General features: G+C 36.2%; 1 protein-coding gene across 1 annotated transcript in view; it reads left to right on the top strand.

The window, feature by feature from the left end:
• The window catches only part of LOC127832263 (pre-rRNA-processing protein TSR1 homolog), a 34,179-nt gene extending 20,927 nt beyond the window's left edge, over positions 1-13,252 (top strand). Inside the window, exons 9-19 of the mRNA XM_052357634.1 lie at positions 307-389; positions 2,050-2,199; positions 5,178-5,245; positions 6,004-6,096; positions 8,628-8,787; positions 9,098-9,149; positions 9,351-9,556; positions 10,053-10,155; positions 11,071-11,211; positions 12,053-12,127; positions 12,918-13,252. Coding sequence (XP_052213594.1) covers positions 307-389; positions 2,050-2,199; positions 5,178-5,245; positions 6,004-6,096; positions 8,628-8,787; positions 9,098-9,149; positions 9,351-9,556; positions 10,053-10,155; positions 11,071-11,211; positions 12,053-12,127; positions 12,918-13,135 — 1,349 coding nt within the window. The 3' untranslated portion in view covers positions 13,136-13,252. The remainder of the gene's footprint in view (positions 1-306; positions 390-2,049; positions 2,200-5,177; positions 5,246-6,003; positions 6,097-8,627; positions 8,788-9,097; positions 9,150-9,350; positions 9,557-10,052; positions 10,156-11,070; positions 11,212-12,052; positions 12,128-12,917) is intronic.
• Positions 13,253-14,153: the final 901 nt, after the last annotated feature.

Here is a 14,153-nt window from a genome sequence, read left to right as displayed (position 1 = left end):
AAGAAATAATGGATTTTGGGTCGCTCCGAGTTTTGGCAGAATTAAGAAAAAAGGCCTTTACCTGTTGGCCCAATAGAATGTATCGCGTTCTGAAATAACTGGGAATAATGCAAAGACATACTCTGTATACAAATAAAAGTTGATGCTCCCTTTATGCATTTCTTGGTAGTAACTTGTTAATAGTTCCATAATAATACTTTTTAAGTTGCCTATTAAAATTAAATGCATTTAATAAATGTAATGAAATACAAAAAATTATATTCATGAAACTCTTTACAATATTTGTAGTATGCCTATCTATTTCAGAAAGTCAGAAAAAGATGAAGAAACGCGTTCCAAAAGGCACTTCAGATTACCAGGCATTCTGGATCATGGATGATGAAGAGAAGGTAGGTGTGGGCTGGGCCGGTCGTAAAGCTTCTTATGGAGGAATTCCTTAACATCTTTTAAGTCTTTAGCCATTTCTATGCCCCCGGATAGGGAGGCATTTAGCATTGCACTTGTCTGTCCCTCAGAAGGTAGGTATGTACATAATTATATCCTGAAACTGGGTATTTTTAACTGCTTGTAAACTGCTGGTTAGATCCTGCCTAAATTTCAAAGTAGAATTTACTTTGATTTGTAGATAATCCTTAAGGAATTAATTCAGTCTGAGACACATTTTGCTAGAATTATGGCCCTTTGTCTCTGTGTTTTGTTTATGCCCAAATTTTTGTTTTCAACTCCTTTTAAACAAAAGGATGAAGCCAGTGTTTTTCTTTTCAATGTTTGTTTGGTATACGGCTCATTCCCAATGGAAATAAGTCTATATTCTCGCACATGGGACTAAAAACTTCCCAATTGAACATTGACCAAAAAATAATTTTTAGCTCGGCTGTTTTTGAAGAAAACCCAAGGTAATGTCATAGCAAGCTCATTGTGTCGTCCGACGTCCGCATCATGCTAAAACCTTGACATTTTGCTCTAAAATCTAAGTGCTTCCACCTACAACTTTGAATCGTCATATGTACATGCCCCTTAATGAGTTCTACACGCCAAGCCCATTTTGGGGTCACTAAGTCAAAGGTCAAGGTCATTGTGACCTCTAAAGAAAAGAAAATCTGACAAGCTTTCATTTATTCAAAACTGCACCCACAACCAAGCGTGACACCCATTATGCGTTGCTCTTGTTTCATTTAGTTCTCAACATTTAACTCTTTCAGTGCGGGAACCGAATTTTGAAGGCCTTTGCAAACAGTTTGGATCCAGATGAGACGCCACAAAACATGGCGTCTCATCTGGATCCAAACTGTTTGCTATTCTGATAGTATTCTTTGAAAAAAAATCGAAGAAAATGCTAATTTTAGAAATTCAGCAGACGACATTTTAGCAGACGACAAATTTCCCAGCATGCAAAGGATTAACTAATCTCCAATCCAGCTCTATGAGTTGAACCTTAGTAAATATCATCATAAAATCACAATTTTTCCAATTTTTGTCCCATTCCCAAGGTCATGAAAAGCTTGATCAAACTTCTACTGTTCAATAACCTTAATGTGTAAAGAAAGGAATTTTGGCTAAGACAAGTTTTTACAGAAATTTGGCCTTTGTTTTTACAGAATAATTGTCTCAAAATGTTGTGTTTTCAACTGCTCTTAATACTTGCTCTATTTACTTAAACTTTCACAGTTTAATGACTGTAATGTGTAGATGATTTTCAATAAATGAAATTCGGCTCTGATAAGTGTACGCTGAATTATTGCCCATTGATTTGTCTATGTACAAACATTAGTTGTGGGGGCTTTGTTGTCCTATGACTATTTTGTTGTGTATTTTAATTCTAAATTATATTTTTTTTTATGTTAATATTGTTCAAAATTGCATATTGTTATTGTATCAAAAAATCTTTAAATCAAAGATTAAGACTGAGTTTTAAACAATTGTGAATGTCATCTTTCAGTAAAACATATTTAACTATAAAATAATGCTTTGATTGTAAATTACAAATGTTACTTCACAATAATGTTGTTGGATGGTAAACTGCACATGTTGACATGTTTCTGATTGAAGGCAGCGGCCGATGTCCCTGAGGAGGAGGAGGAGGAGGAGTCAGATGATGAGGACATGGAGGCAGATGAACCAGGTGCTGAGATGGGAGATGACAGTGATGAAGGCAGTGAGGAGGGCAGTGAGGAGGGGGAGGAGGAAGAGTTTGAGGAGGTAGATAATGGGGTGTATTGAAGAGGGATGAAACTGTAGAGCAGATTTAAGGCTTTAGTACAACTGGCTATTGGTGAATTTTGCTAGATGTGCGTCGTACTTCATCAACATTCATCAACATTTTCCTTGTGAAAACTCTACCATATGAATTGTCCAATCTTCTTGAAACTAAGGCTTAAATGATCTTTTGGCGGGGCATTTGTCTCTATATGTATTTAGTGAAAACATGGGAATACTCTAGAAGTCACATTTTTGGCCCAATTTTCATGAAATTTTGTCAGAACTTTTGTCTCCTAGAAACGTGAGTTAAGTTTGAAAATGGTTTTGGTCCGTTGAAAAACATTTGTCCCAATGATATCTCGATCGAGTTCGAAACTGGGTCATGGTGGGTCAAAAACTATATCACTAGGTCAAAAAAGAAAGAAAAAGCTTGTTAACACTGTAGAAGTCACATTTAATGCCCAATCTTCATGTAACTTTGTCTAAATGTCTGTCTTAATGATATGTTGGTTGAGTTTAAAAGTGGTTCCGGTCCGTTGAAAAACATGGCCGCCAGTGAGCGGGGCAGTTTTCTTATATGGCTAAAGAGAAACCTTGTAAACACTAGAAGTCACAATTTTGGCCCAATCATCATGAAAGGTAATCAAAACATTGGTTTTATTGATATGTAGGATGAGTTCGAAAATGGTCCAGATCGGTGAAAAAACATGGCCGCCTGTGGGCGGGGTATTTTTCTCTTTATGTATATAGTGAAAACATGTGAACACTCTAGAAGTCACATTGTTTGCCCAATTTTCATGAAATTTGGACAGAAAATTTGTTTTCTTGATACAAGAGTTGAGTTGGAAAATGGTTCCGGTCCGTTGAATAACATGGCTGCCGGGGGGGTGCAGTTTTCTTATATTTACATGTTTTTATATTAAAAAAAGCTTGTGAACACTCTAGAAGTCACATTTTTTGCTCAATCATCATAAAACTTGGTGAAAAGATTGGTTTAATATATATCTCAGATGAGTTTGCAAATGGTCCCGATGGGTCAATAAACATGGCTGCCAGGGGGGTGGGGCAGTTTTCTTTATGTGACTATATATAGAAACCTTGTGATCGAACACTATAGAAGTCACATATTTTGGCTAATCATCGTGAAACTTAGTCAATACATTGGTTTTATTGATTTCTTGGACAAGTTGGAAAATGACTGAGATCGGTGAAACACACTTTTTAGCTCACCTGATGCTCAGGTGAGGTTTTAGGATTGGTCTTTGTCCGCTGTCCGTCCGTCTGTCCACATTTGGTTTGTAAACACTCTAGCATTCACATTTCTCAAGCATTCTTTATCAAAGTTGCTGAAAGATCTCGGTCAAGTTTGATGATGCGCAAAATCACATAATTAATGCCATAATTATTGCCCTTAGATTGTCCAAATTTTCATTATATTATACAAAATCCTTGTAAGCAAAGTTTGATGTTTGGTAAGGGGGTCAACTCAAAATATAGGTCACCATTTCAAATCTTACAAAAACAAAAACACTCCCTACGCCAGAGTTTTGGTTCAATAATGATGAAACTTGACCAGATTGTTTGTCTGGTCAATATCTAGGTCAAGTTTGACATTAGGTAAATATTGAATGAACCGACTCCTCTCAGGTGAGCGAACAAGGACCATCTTGGCCCTCTTGTTTTAAAGTCATCTGGTCATTAGTACTCTTTATCGCATCGTTTTAATCAGAATTTAATTCAAAATGATATTATGGTATACATCTAAAAGTGTTTCATGTCCAAAAATGTGTATTTGGTCGTTAATCTTTGGAATTTTAGAAAATTGAACACCGTTTACAGTAATTACTCTAAGTTTTCAGACAACCTCTTTTTAGCAAAAATAATTATTTTTCGTGACTCTAAATTTTCGGACAGACAGGTTTTTTACCTCACCTGTCACGAAGTGACATGGTGAGCTTATGTGGTCGTGGGATGTCCGTTGTGTGTGCGTGTGTGCGTCCGTCCGTCCGTCAACAATTTGTGTAGACAGTAGAGGTCACAGTTTTCATCCAATCTTTATTAAATTTGGTCAGAATGTTTATCTTGATGAAATCTGGGTTGGTATTGTATTTGGGTCATCTGGGGTCAAAAACTAGGTCACTAGGTCAAAAACTAGGTCTCATAATAGGTCAAATAATAGAAAAACCTTGTGTAGACAATAGAGGTCGCAGTTTTCATCCAATTTTTATGAAATTTGGTCAGAATGTTTATCTTGATGAAATCTGGGTTTGGCTTGTATTTGGATCATCTGGGGTCAAAAACTAGGTCACTAGGTCAAATAATTCGAAAATCATCAATAATTTGTTTGTGTAGACAGTAGAGGTCACAGTTTTCATCCAATCTTTATGAAATTTGGTCAGAATGTTTATCTAGATGAAATCTGGGTTAGGATTGTATTTGGGTCATCTTTGGTCAAAAACTAGGTCACTAGGTCAAATAATAGAAAAACCTTGTGTAGACAATTGAGGGTCACAGTTTTCATCCAATCTTCATGAAATTTGGTCAGAATGTTTGTCTTGATTAAATCTGGGTTGGGATTGTCTTTGGGTCACCTGGGGTCAAAAACTAGGTCAATAGGTCAAATATTAGAAAAACCTTGTGTAGACAATAGAGGTCACAGTTTTCATCCAATCTTTATGAAGTTCGGTCAGAATGTTTATCTTGATGAAAACTGAGTTGGGATTGTATTTGGTTAGTCAGGTGAGCGATTCAGGGCTATCATGGCCCTCTTGTTTCTATAGCTCATGCACATTTCCAGTGATGATATTTTGATAAAGCCCACACATATCCTCAAAGCACACACATACATGTATCTTCTTAAGCACAAACATATTCTCAAAGCACAGATATAACCTCTAATCACACACACACATATCATCAAGACGGGTATCCCATAGGCACACACATACAAGTATCTCCTGTTTCTGTATGTATTGCAGGTGACAGAAGAGAAGGATGAGGATGCCCAGTATGATGAACAGATGGACATGCAGGAGGAACTCTCCATGTAAGCAACTCACGTCAGTCACGAGTGGACTGTAGCCTAAACATCAACTCACATCAGTCGCAAGTGGACTGTAGCCTAAACATCAGCTCCCGTCAGTCACGAGTGGACTGTAGCCTAAATATCAACTCACATCAGTCATGAGTGGACTGTAGCTTAAACATCAACTCACGTCAGTCACGAGTGGACTGTGGCCTAAACATCAACTCACGTTATTCACTAGTGGACTGTAGCCTTAACATCAACTCACGTCAGTCACAAGTGGACTTTAGCCTTAACATCAACTCACGTTATTCACTAGTGGACTGTAGCCTTAACATCAACTCGCGTTATTCACTAGTGGACTGTAGCCTTAACATCAACTCACGTCAGTCACGAGTGGACTGTGGCCTAAACATCAACTCACGTTATTCACTAGTGGACTGTAGCCTTAACATCAACTCACGTCAGTCACGAGTGGACTGTAGCCTAAATATCAACTCACGTCACTCACAAGTAGACTGTAGCCTAAACATCAACTCATGTCAGTCACAAGTGGCCTGTAGCCTAAACATCAATTCACGTCAGTCACAAGTTGACTGTAGCCTAAACATCAACTCATGTCAGTCACGAGTGGACTGTAGCCTAAACATCAGTCTTGGTGGTCTGTATCATGTTTTGGTTGCTGACAAAGCTCTGGCTTGATGTTTATTCTGTTTGTATACAGGAATTGTAGCTAGTCGCACTGTGGCTACCGTATATCAGTTGTGTTTGCTTTGCAGGCTGGAGAAGTTGAAGAAAGAGAAGATGCATGTGACATTTCCTGACGAGATTGACACACCTGAAGATCAGCCTGCCCGCATACGCTTCCAGAAGTATGGCACAAATAACGCTATCATACCATACATATTCAGCTGTAAAAGTTATAGCTTACATGTCTGTTAGATCAATATGATTCTCGGTTGTTTTTGTCCCCTACCGGTGAAACCGGAGGGGACTTATGGTTTCGGCTCTGTCTGTCTGTCAGTCCGTCACACTTTTCTGGATCCTGCGATAACTTTAACCGTTCTTCATATTTTTCATGAATCTCAAAACATGGATATATGGGAATATGAAAATTATGCATGTCATTTCATTTTGTTTGTACGTCAAGAATTCTGGGTTGCTATGGCAACAAATAGACTAGAAATATTGCTGAAAATGGTGCATCCTGCGATAACTTTAAAAGTTCTTCATATTTTTCATGAAACTTGAAACATGGATAGAAGGCAATATGGAGATTATGCACCTCATTTCATTTTGTTCCTACGTCAAGAATTCTGGTTGCTATGGCAACAAATAGACTAGAAATTTTGCTGAAAATGTTGGAGTTTCACTGGTAGGGGACATATATTGCTTGGAAATAGTCTTGTTTTCACTATATATTTTAGCTCACCTGAAGTTTGAAAGTAGTTTAGGTTGGTTAAAACAAAGCTACCTGGGGTCAGGGAAGTTTTCTTTATATAAAAGTAGTGAATACCATTGACCACTTTTGAAAACTCATGTTTTGTCCAGTCTTATAGAATTGCAGACATTTTATTTTCAATAACTGGGCTAAGTTAACAATGTTCCAGATAAGATAGCTACTAGGTGTCGGTGCATTTTTCCTTATATACAATGGTGAATTTTGAACACTCTTGAAGTCTCGGGTTTTGTCCTGCTCTTGAAACTTACCCAGAATCTATTGTAATGATCTCTTGGTTGAGTTTGAATGTTGTTCTGGTTCAATAAAAAACATGGCCACCAGGGGCATGACAGTTTTCCTTATGTGTCTACAGTGAAACCTTGTGAACTTTATAAGCCAAATATTTTTTCAAATATTTGTGAAAAATTTTCAGAACGTTTTCTCTAATAATATTTCGGGTAAGTTGAAAATGGTTTCTGTCCATTGAAAAACATGCATTTTTCCCAATGATATCTAAGATTAATTGGGAACTGGGTCATTTGGGATCAAAAACTATAAAGCTAAGTTAAACAAGACTATTGTCAAGCAATATTAGTCCCCTACCGGCTCCACCATTGTCAGAAATTCCACCATTTTCAGAATATTTTTTAAAATATTTGTTGCCATAGCAACCAGTTTTTTTGACGTGCATAATGTCCATATTGCCATCTATCCATGTTTCAAGTTTCATGAAAAAATATTTAGAACTTAAAAAGTTATCACAGGATCCAGAAAACCACCATTTTCAGCAGTATTTCTGGTCTATTTGTTGCCTTCGCAACCAGAATTTTTCACGTAGGAACGAAATGAAATGACGTGCATAATGTGCATATTGACATCTATCCATATTCCAAGTTTCATGAAAAAATATTCAGAACTTTTAAAGTAATCACAGGCTCCAAAAAAGTGTGACAGACTGACTGACTGACAGACAGACGGAGCGCAAACCATAAGTCCCCTCCGGTGAAACTGGTAGAGGACTAATAAAAGTAAACTATGAAAAGGCCACATTTATTGCACAATTTTGGTGAGCCTTGGTCATTTGTTGTTTTTTATTTTCCCCAATAATATCTTAACCATGTTCAAAACTATGTCATGTGGGGTCAAACAAAACTAGGTCATGTGAGGTCAAGCAATTTGTCATTAGGTCAAATTAAAGTAAAAGCTTGTGAATGCTCGAGGGTCACATTAATTTCCCAATCATTGGTAAGAAAATTGGTCCTTATTATATCGAGGGCAACTAAGAAATGTTGAAACAAGTGATCAAAATAAGAGAAAGCTTGTGAACACTTTAGAGGCTACATTTTTTCTCAATCTGTTGAAAACTTGCACAAAACATTTGCTCCTATTGTTCTGGCGCTCACTTTTAAATTAGGTCACAAAAACTTTTTAAGTATAAACAAATTGGCATTGACTGATGTTAATATTTTTCCAATTTTCGTGACATTGGTTCAGAATATGTTTTCTAATGAAATCTGGACAGCTTTAAAAAAAAATCTTGAAAAATTACAAAAGCTCAGAAAGGGTCGTACACAAGCAGAATAAAGGGGCATACGTATCATGTAGACACATTTTAAGTTTCTGAGTCCTTTTTATGCTGCCTGAAAATTTGATGCTTCCGGAAAAATTTTGGGGAGCATTTAGTTGCCCGTTTGTCCCTCCTTCCATCACACTTTTGTTACAGTTTCTCATAGTGCCTTCAATATTTAACGATCTTTTACATATTTGGCATGTAGGTACCTTTCATGGACCTCTACCTATTGTTGAGGTAACTGGGGTAAAGGTCACCGAGGCTAATAAAAGATTTTCTCAATGTCACACTTTGGTTACAGTTTCTCATAGCGAACATAAGGGGAGCATCCGTCGTTTTCAACAATACTTGTTTGGTGTGGATGTGAATGTTTCTTATTGAAATGAATACAGATATCGAGGTCTGAAGAGTTTTCGTACATCGCCCTGGGACTCCAAAGAAAACTTGCCACAGGATTACGCCAGGATCTACCAGTTTGCAAATTTCCGAAGAATGGCCAAGAAAATCCTCAAAAACAGTGACATGTCAGAAGAAATGGACAACAGTGTATTGGTATTTAAAAATAAAATTGCATTTGTTATACTTGATTTTGTATAACTACATCTGTTGTGTATTTGCTTTTGTTTTCGGTACTTTTGCTGCATATCCAGACACTAGGTATTTAGTATGTTTTGGCATTTTAATAGCTACTGAAACTTGAACTTTATATGTAGGCAGATCTCAATTTAAGGAAGTGCAGTGCATAGAACCATAGTTCCCACTTTCCTATTGCGTACATTTTCTTGACTTTAATAAGATGTTTTTCTTTCTTTGTGTTAATGATTTTCAAAGTCAAATTACATTATTCTTGTTTCTTTTTCAGACCTGTTCGTATGTCAGAGTAAACATTGCTAATGTGCCTAAGGCATTATATGGTAAGATTTTAATCGAATTTACGGTGTAGGCATTTTAATGTATAAGTCTTGGTACACACACTACTTTTAGAAAGTGATTGGACCAGTAGGCTACAAACAACATTTTGATACAGTAATAAAATTATAGGTGATTAAATTCAAAATAATTTTAAGTCATACATGTCTAAAGACTTGAAAACAGCTTAAGAATTTCCTTTGTAGATGAGATGCCAAAAGACAGCCCACTGGTCATTTACAGTTTACTTCCTCATGAGCAGAAGATGTCTGTTCTTAACATCGTCTTGCACAAAATGCCAGGCTTGGTTAGGCCAATCCAGTCCAAGGACCGACTGACTTTCCATGTTGGCTGTCGCAGATTCACAGCTTGTCCAATATTTTCTCAACACACAAATGCAAACAAACATAAGGTGTGATAGCTACTTACTGCTTTAATAATCAGGGGTTTTTAAGGGTGTGTTTGTGAATGCTTTTTCCTTAAACTGGAATTTTAAACAGGAATTTGTTGAATAATTAAAATGGTTTGCTAATTTCATAGCAAAATACAATTATTTATGCATCTTATTAAAAAAGCATGATCAGGTTATAAGTATAATATTAATTAAATAACAACACAAAAATATATAAATTATGCATTAAGTTTGCCAAAGCTTAATATTATAAACCTAAAAACTGCTTAGGTTTTGAATGGACTTTCAGAAGGGCGTGAGACTGAATTCTTCTAAATAAAATATAGGTACTTGACTAAGGTGTATAACTACAATGTGTATGGAAACATAGTTGAATGTAAAAGTTTATTTGGCCATTGAAAGGTACTTTCCTAAGAGTTTAATAGAGATCAGTCCACTGTTATTGAAATGGGAAAACAGTTTTATGGCAATCTTCTCATAGCATGTCTGTTTATAGATGGAGAAGTTCATGCCAGCTGAAGGCGCTGTAGTGGCAACCATGTTTGCTCCGATCACATTTCCCCCTGTTCCAGTGCTGGTGTTCCAGGATAGGCCATTTGGTAAGTGATATTGTAAAGCTCCTTTGGAAAGAAAATGTATTTTTGCCTAAACTTGAAATGTCTAACTTCTGAACTGTTTTAAGAGTTTGTGTTATTTTGTATGCCTTTATAATAATAATACTGACTAATGAGGAAGATTGTAACAGTTAAACTTAGATTGCCATTTGTTAAATATTTATGATAAAAACAAAGATTGTGCTTAAAATGCTAACAGTTTTAGGACCAGAATGTCAAATATCAAATGTTTATCATGTTTGCATGGTCTGCTGTAAATATAGTTTTGATGGTTTTGTCATGTCAGAAGAGAAGAAACAACCAAGAGTGCATTCCTTCTTAAATGCATTATGTTACATTTATTATAGAGCTTTTTGGCATATTGTTCATTTTAAAGCAACTTCCAAAACAAATCATTAAATGTATTTTAAGTAAACAACGTTTTATTCACTTAACACTTGTAATTGCTGATAAAACACCAGACTTACCTATTTGTGCATACTTCTCCAGTACAGCTATGAGTATGATAACAGTAGACTAGTTGTGAATACTGATTCTTATATTTAAATGGTAAAAACAGACTGTTATATTAGCCACAAAACTACAATAAAGGTTTATAATAAATGGTTATATTTATGTTAACCCTTTACCACTTAGATATTTTGATGTGTTTGTAGTCCCTTAGAAAGTTAAATTTAATTTAAGAATTTTCTTACTAGATTCAAGTTTTAAAGGCTTCATTTCCAACCCTTAGATACTGATGGGCAGCAAACAGCATAAAACCTGAACAGACTGTGAGTTACTAGCAGGCTGTTCTGGTATTATGCTGTTTGCTCATAGCCATTTTCACTTTGTTATCTGAGTGGGAAAGAGTTAAGTCAGTTGCATTCTTAGTTCTAATCTGTAATAATGCTGTTACAGGAGGTATAGAGCTGGTGGCCAAGGGGTCTGTCCTATCTGTGGACCCTGACAGGGTGATCACCAAGCGGGTCGTACTCAGTGGCTATCCCCTGAAGATCAACAAGAAGTCCTGTGTTGTCAGATACATGTTCTTTAACAGAGGTGGGCACACTGGGCAGGATTACATTTTTTCCCACTTTCTTGTAGAGGACATAAGTGTTTTCTCAGAAATTCTATAATACTGATTGATGAGCTCATGTACTTAACATTTCTAGGTTTTATCCCTGTAAGCCACAGCTGATTGGTATGTCAGGTGATCAGTGTCTAAAGTCTTTGCATGCTGGGAAATTTGTCGTCTGCTAAAATGTTGTCTGCTAAATTTCTAAAATTAGCATTTTCTTCGATTTTTTTCAAAGAATACTATCAGAATAGCAAACAGTTTGGATCCTGATGAGACGCCACGTTCTGTGGCGTCTCATCTGGAACCAAACTGTTTGCAAAGGCCTTCAAAATCCGGTTCCCGCACGGAAAGGGTTAAGTCTTTGGCTATTGTGTGTATACATATTTTATATCAATATGATCAGAACAAATTAATAATGCAGAACTTTTATGTTGTTATTGTCCCTTTGGAAGAATAAAAAACCATGTAGTTAAGAAACACAATTTCAACAGAAATTCCCACCTAATTTCAATTTAACTTAAAAATAAAGACACTGATTAATAGTTTATGTTTCCATGTTAATCATTTTGACAGTTTTTTAATGTTATACAATCCAAGATCTGTTGCATGATGGTTTGTATGATAAGCTCAGTTTATATGAGCAGATTTAGATTGTGTTGACATCATACATCAAGATTTCAACTATATTTCACTTACAGTAATCCATACTTAAATGTTCAAATGGCTTAGTTGCAAATTTTACTTTTACTCTTAATGAATGAGTTTACATTCCCTTTCACTATGGCTTACAATCATTTCATTGTTTATTTCCAATTCTTTCAGAGGACATAGAATGGTTTAAACCAGTGGAGCTAAAAACAAAATGGGGTCGAAGGGGTCACATAAAGGAGCCATTAGGTAATACTATTTTTATGCCCATTCGATGAAGAGGGGGTATATTGCTTTGCTGGATGTCGGTTCATCGGTCTGTCTGTCTAAAGATCAGTTCATTTCTGATCAATAACTAAAATGAAGCCAATTGGCTTGATACAACATGTACTTCCCATGTGCATTGGCCTTGCACTGAAGATGACCCCTATTTAATTGAGGTCATTAGGTCCAAGGTCATTGTGGCTTTAGGTGTGAAATCGTTTCCAATCAATAACTCGTCAACAAATGGACTGATTGGCTTGATGTTTCACATGTGCATTGTCCTGGGACAGTAGATGACCCCTATTGAAATTGGGGTCACTAGTTCAAAGGTCAAGGTCACTGCAACATTAAGTGTAAAATTGGTTTCCGTTCTATATGTCATCAAAGGATTGAGTGATGAGCCTCATTTTTTGCAGATGCATTGACCTTGAACTGTGGATAATCCCTATTGCAATTTAGGTCAATGATCAAGGTCACTCATACATTGAATGTGAAAATCAGTTTTGTTGCAAAAAATCCTGTGTCAAAGTCCTGTTTGAGGCGGAATCTGTCTCTGAGGCGGAGCTCTTGACTTAGTAAAAATCATAGCAGTGAAAATATTATTATGATATAATGTATTTCGTTATCTATTTAATATTACACAAAAAATGTGGTTTTAATTGTGTTTTGCTTTAAGCTTTTTTTTCAATTTCCGATTGTGAACAGGAATGTATTTAAAGCAAATATTGTGTTTGCATTTGCATTGACTAAGCATGTTTATGCCCTTGGTTTTCAGGTACACATGGTCACATGAAGTGCTTTTTTGATGGTCAACCGAAATCTCAAGACACAGTTTGCATGAACCTATACAAGCGGGTCTTCCCCAGGTGGAGTTACAATCCAGTGACCCGGCGACCTTCAACTATTTGTAAACCACTCAAGGTTATCTCTATGGACACAATTGATGAGGAAAGTGAACCTCAAGAGGGTGCTGCTTTTGCAATGTTTGAATAAAACTGTTGAATTTAGTTTTTGCAAAATGTTAATTTACAGTTTTCAATTTGATATCAATGAACAAGTGAAGACGTGAAATGATGAATTTATGAGCAATAAAACCTAAAGGAATTGAAATGGTTGTTTTTTGTTGATGTCTTAAGAGGTCCAGTTCTGAAGTCCTTTTCAATCAATATACACATGCACAATAGGTTCTTTAATAAAAATATCAGAATCCTTACTCCAAGCAAGTCCACGGTGCACAAAACAAAGAGGCCCATGAGGGCCTGAATCGCTCTACTGGCTGGAATCAATTGGGCTCAAGCCCTTGATAGTATGAACAATATGAGTAAGTTTTAAATAAACAGACCCAGAATGAGAAATTTATCGCATAAAGAAGAAGAAACGTAACATTTAAACTTCAAATGGCTCCTTTTCAACAATAAGTTGGACAAATATTCTTCACTCTCAATGGGGTTCTGGCCCTTGATGATATAAAACATCCGTTGAAGTTTCAAAAGGATAGAACTTTGTATGTAAACAAACCAGAAATGTGTTTGTCGGAAACACTATGTCCCCTTCTACGCCGCTGTGATTTTTTTTTACCTTTGACCTTGAAGGTTGACCTTGACCTTTCACCACTCAAAATGTGCAGCTCCATGAGATACACATGCATTCCAAATATGAAGTTGCTATCTTCAATATTGCAAAAGTTATGGCAAAATGTTAAAGATTTTCATTTTTTTCTCAAATTCAAGGGGAGATAATTCTGGACTTATAATTCCGATATTGCTCATTTTCAATAGGGTTTGACTCATCATTCAAATAAAGACACTGTGCAAGTTGGGAAATGATTGGATGAAAACTGTGGACTTTATTGCGTAAACAAGCCTTATTTCACAATTTTCTCAAATTCAAGGGGAGATAATTCTGGACTTTTTACTCTGATGTAACCCATTTTCAATAGGGTTCGAGTCCTCATTAATTTAAAGACACTGAACTAGTTTGAAAAGAATCGGATGAAAACTGTGGGCTTTAT

Source organism: Dreissena polymorpha, chromosome 1 (genome assembly GCF_020536995.1).
Source record: "Dreissena polymorpha isolate Duluth1 chromosome 1, UMN_Dpol_1.0, whole genome shotgun sequence".
NCBI lineage: Eukaryota > Metazoa > Mollusca > Bivalvia > Myida > Dreissenidae > Dreissena > Dreissena polymorpha.
Note: the sequence above shows the minus strand (reverse complement) of the source record. Positions and strands in the feature narration are given on the sequence as shown.